Source organism: Carex rostrata, chromosome 27, assembly GCF_964058835.1.
Source record: "Carex rostrata chromosome 27, lpCarRost1.2, whole genome shotgun sequence".
Lineage (NCBI taxonomy): Eukaryota > Viridiplantae > Streptophyta > Magnoliopsida > Poales > Cyperaceae > Carex > Carex rostrata.
Window position 1 is genome coordinate 6,395,743 of NC_135944.1, and position 5,090 is coordinate 6,400,832.

Genomic DNA, 5,090 nt, shown 5'->3' on the forward strand with positions numbered 1-5,090 from the left:
ATGACCAATCTCTCACTCTCTCTCTTTCTCTCTCTATCTTTGTCACTCTGTGTCTCACATTTAATACCAGCCAATGCCACATACTTCAAAAGCTCTAGCAACTTGGTAACAGGATGCTGCGTGCAAAATGAAGCCAACTTACACCTATACTTAAAACAGATCGGTGCAGGACCGAATCCAAACCAAGTAATTCCGGTAAACTCTGTACTCAAGAATAGTTTTGGTATGATTGCAATTAATGATTGGGACATACTCGAAGGACCTGACCCAGGTTCAAAGGTTGTTGCAAGGGCACAAGGGATTCATGTACAGTGTGGTCAGAACAAGGCTCGATGGTTTGTCAATTTCAACATGCTGTTCGAGGATGACAGGTATGCTTAAATTGATTTATCAACCTTAATATTTATGTACACATAACTAATTAAGAACAATTATAGTTTTAAAACATTTTATTTGGTTATATATATATATCTTGGCATGACATGATCATGACAGGTTTAACGGATCCACACTTGAGGTGCGGGGGGCGTGGGAACCTCCATTTCCTGTTGAGTGGGCCATTGTTGGTGGGACTGGAGAATTCACACTAGCACAAGGCATTCTATCTGGCACAGATCTAAGCGTAGATGGTACTAGACGTATACTGGAGCTTTTTATCCACGTATTCTATTGTGCAATAGGGAAACCAGAAATGGTCTAGAATGGAAGTCAGGCAACCACACAAAATACAAATATGGTGCTGCTCTTTCAACACGGTGTTTATGTGTCTGTGAATTGCATGCGCGGTTGTATGGTCGTTTTCCTTATCTTGTTTTGTTTATTTTGCGTTTTGTTTTTCTCGGGTTTGGTGCTTGCTTTTCGGTTCAGAGCTATTTAGCTCTAAAATAAAGTGTATGTTGCACCGGTCTTGTTTTCTGATGAATAAAAGGGTTGTTTTATGTTTCAAATTATCATCATAATTGTTTGATTTCTTCCAATATTATTCAAATTAATTATAATATCAACAGACACACTCAATGCGCTCTTAATTCATGTTAGAAAAAAAATATATAATATTTCATATATTTGTTAGAGTTTTGCAATATAAATTTATTACATATTTAAAGCATAAATATTAAAAGTTATTTAGCAATTTTTCATAATTTTAGAATCACAAATGGGAATCCAATTGATTAAAAATATGTACACACACATAGCATAATATATACACACAGAGCATAATATATACTGTCAGTTGCTCCCAAAGGTCTCATCAGAAACTGTGCTTTCGTAAAGATAAAATAGTTCAGTTAGTATTTCTGAGAATAATTATTTTGAAAAGAGAGTAAAAAACTTAGGAACATAAACCATATAATTATGTTGAAAACCTTGCTTGACCTTAAAAATAAATCTGTAAGTTACATGATCCGTATACAAAAAGATTACATAACTGAGTATACAATACATAGAATCTTGCCTAAGATTAATTGCTTTGACTTGAATTTATGAAATATGTCTGCTACTGTCTTGGTACCAGAATCGACTTGTGTATAAACCTGTTATACCAAAAAGATAGCACAATATCATAATTTCTTAAATGAAAAGTAGGAAATTCAGAAATATAAAAAATCCCAGTAATTTATTGCATGAACAGTAAAAATTTCGATCAAAACTCCAAGAAAATACTACTATGGACCTCACAAAAGTGGAAAATAGGTGAGAAATAGAACTTCTCTATGCGGGATTTAGGTCCAGTTCGAGGATTTGCAAGAAATGAAAATCTGGAATTAAATACCCAAAACATAACAACCACAGTTTAGTTCAATTAAATAAAGGTCTTCATATACAGATGTATAGTTCTATACAATGCCTAACAATAGATTCAAATGAGTATCAAAGTTGCCACTTTGGACTACATATGATCATATATATTTATTGGCAAACTGAACAATTCAAACATTGAAGGACAAAGAAAAATAACAAACAATCCAGTATTTAAAATGCTGAAAGGGAATAGTACAGTTCCTAAAGAAATTTTCTTGCAAACCGTAAACTCAGCACATGATAGTGTAGTATCAGTTGTTGTGAGAAACCTCGTGCCACCAACTGAGCCTTATACCTCTCAATTGATCCGTATGCTCGGGTCTTCACCATGTACACCTACTTGCACGAGATTGGTTTTACTCCTTCCGGCTTAGGTACTAACTCACATGTTTGACTTTGTTTGAGAGCTCCCATCTCTTCGTCCATTGCCTTCCTCCACTTGTTGTTCTTGAATGCTTATTTGTAGGTTGTTGGCTCTTGAAGTAAGCCTCCAGCAAGTGCAGCATTTACATACTTAAAGTTCATACGCCTTGGTCTTGACGACTTTCACAGTGGTGGAGGCATCCGTTCAACTTTTTCTAGCTGATCTGGAACTGCATTTTCACTACCGTGCACTCCAGCTTTCCACGGATTCTTGGCCTTCTTGTCAAACTAGGTTCGATGGTGATCAGGCACAAATACATAACACACACTACCAAAGACTTTGAAATGACTTACAATAGATTTGACTTTCCTTAGTTTATGGAATGGAGAGACAAATTCCATCTTCTCTTGAGGCAATCGGTTGATGATGTGTGCTGCTGTCTTCATACATTCAGCCCAAAATCTTCCTAGCGCATTCTTGGCATGCAACATGCTTCGGCACATTTCTGCAATATGTCGATTCTTTCGCTCGACTACTCCATTTTGTTGTGGGTGTTGGAGCAGGTTAATTGTCTTCGGATCTTGTGCTCATTCAGGTATGTGTCAAATTCTAGAGACACTGTATACTCTTGCTGAGTCCACTTTCTACTTTTTTCTTAAACTCCTTGAACTTGAATAGTGTCTCAGATTTTTGTTTCATAAAAAACACTCATACATACCTCGAGAAGTCATCAATGAATGTCACCATTTACTTGGCGCCACTTATATATAGAAGCTTTCTTGATTGGGCGCATATTGTGTTAGGTTAAGCTCTACACCAGAAGTTGGTGCCAGGTTAATTTTAATTATACTCTTAAGATTGTTTCTATTTTATTTTTGTTGTTGTAATTTATTATTTCCGGTTTATGTAGCTGCATTAAGTTATGCATTTTGTATGTTGAATCCGAGTTGGATTTTAAATTATGGGGGAATTTCATATATACCCCTCAAAAACATCAATATTACGTATTTTCCCTTCTAAATTTTAAAATTACGTATTTCTCCTTCTAAACTTCAAAAATTCACATATTTACCCATTTTATTGTCTTTTATATTAAAACTAATTCTAAATGTATAAAATACCTATTTTACCCTTCATTAAAAGTACGAAATGCCCTATTGAACTCAAATTTGAATCTGAAGGGTTCCTATACTGTCCGATCCGCGCGTATCGCAATAAGATTATTGTGTGTTCGCTTCAAGATTCGTGCTAATCTAGTCCGCACGGATCTCAAAGAAAATTTGATCCGCATGCATCACATTAAAATAAGTGCACATTGCTTCAATATCCGTGTGTGTTCGCTTCAAGATTCGTGTTGATCTAGTGTGCATGGATCTTAAAGCAATTTGGACGGTAGATGAACCTTCAAATTCAATTGGAGTCAGATGGGCATTTTATGCTTTTTAATAAAAGAGTAAAATAGGTATTTTATAAATTTAGAATGTTTTTTAATATAAAATACAATAAAATGGATAAATATGTGAGTTTTTGAAATTTAGAGGGGAAAATATGTAATTTTAAAATTTAGAGGGGGAAATACGTAATATTGAAGTTTTTGAGGGGTATACGTGAAATTCCCCCTTAAATTATTGTTGAACGGTAGGCATATTGTATATATATCCTTTCTCATTATAACTAGTACTACTTCCTGCATGTGTTGTGTTTTTTCTTAATTAAATTGAAATTTTTTGTATGTACTTATAAATGCGGTAATTCAGATAAAGTTTAGTTATCTATTTCATAATGATCTGCTTAACTCAGGCATCCATAATCTCAACCTTTAAATGCAATTAAATTAATTAGTACTGTAATTTAGATTGTTTTCATATAAATTGAAAATAATTAATTTGTAAGAGCTGATTAATGATGGATTTTCTTAATGTCACTAGAACAGAAATTCTAACAAAAGTTTATAATCATAATTAAAAAAAAAAATTCCAACAAAATAGTAAAAATATAATATAAAATTTAGTCTCCCAACAAAATATAATATGGTGATCAGGTAAATAGTTCAGATCGAATGTTTGAACTTTGAAAATGTAAAATATGAGTTTGCAGTAAAACCATAGTAGGAATTATCCGTATCGGGATCGGGATCGGGATCGGTCCCGGCTGATACCGATACAGGATCGGGGTATCGGCCGATTCAGATCGAAAAATCGGATTTTTTGGCCAGAAGCTTGTTTTACACTAAAAAATAGGAAAAAATTGATAAAAAATTAATTTGTCAATAATTTATGTTTAGATAAATGATTACAATCAAATAATCCACTAATACAATATAATACAAGCATTAAAACTATAAACACATTTTTTCACTGCCAGAAACTATGTAGTGTTGTTGGATTACTTCATCGTCGTTTGCATTATGATAAAAATGGAGATATTGTTGTCCGGAACAAAAAAAAGAAGACATTGTAGAACCAAATGAAAGATTATTAAAATATTTAATCACGGGTTCATATTTCTCTATTTCAGCATAGTTGATACTTGATACTCTATTTAATCAATGAATGTGATGAGTTTTCAGCATGTGCATAGTTTATACTGTATTTAATCAATCACGGGTTCAAGTTTTCAGACGAATAATGACCAGAATCGGGACCAAAATAGCAGAAATTGGATGAAAAACAGAAAATTCGTGAGTATCGGCTCAGTATCGGATCGGTGTCAGCCGATACCGATACGTATCGTCGGTATCGGCCGATAATTCCTACTATGAGTAAAACATGTCATTTACTTCATGAAACACGATAGCCCATCTCTTTATTATTTTATAATGATATTAATAATTTGATATATTATTTATATTATAAAATAACAAATTACTTGTCCTAATTTTACTCATATATATAATATCAGAACTAGTCACTATATCATATAT

At 33.4% G+C, this 5,090-nt stretch overlaps 1 protein-coding gene across 1 annotated transcript; it reads left to right on the forward strand.

Moving 5' to 3' along the window:
- On the forward strand, nt 1-700 carry LOC144545022 (pterocarpan synthase 1-like). Its single transcript, XM_078293575.1, has 2 exons — nt 1-371; nt 496-700. The coding sequence occupies exons 1-2, from the start codon at nt 1-3 to the stop codon at nt 698-700; spliced, it is 576 nt and encodes a 191-aa protein (XP_078149701.1).
- The last annotated feature ends 4,390 nt before the right edge of the window (nt 701-5,090 follow it).

Bases quoted from the DNA above. Each gene is read 5' to 3' on its own strand.
- LOC144545022 (XM_078293575.1), top strand. From the start codon at position 1: ATGACCAATCTCTCACTCTCTCTCTTTCTCTCTCTATCTTTGTCACTC. The intron at 372-495 runs GTATGCTTAAAT...TGATCATGACAG, and splicing joins ATGCTGTTCGAGGATGACAG to GTTTAACGGATCCACACTTG.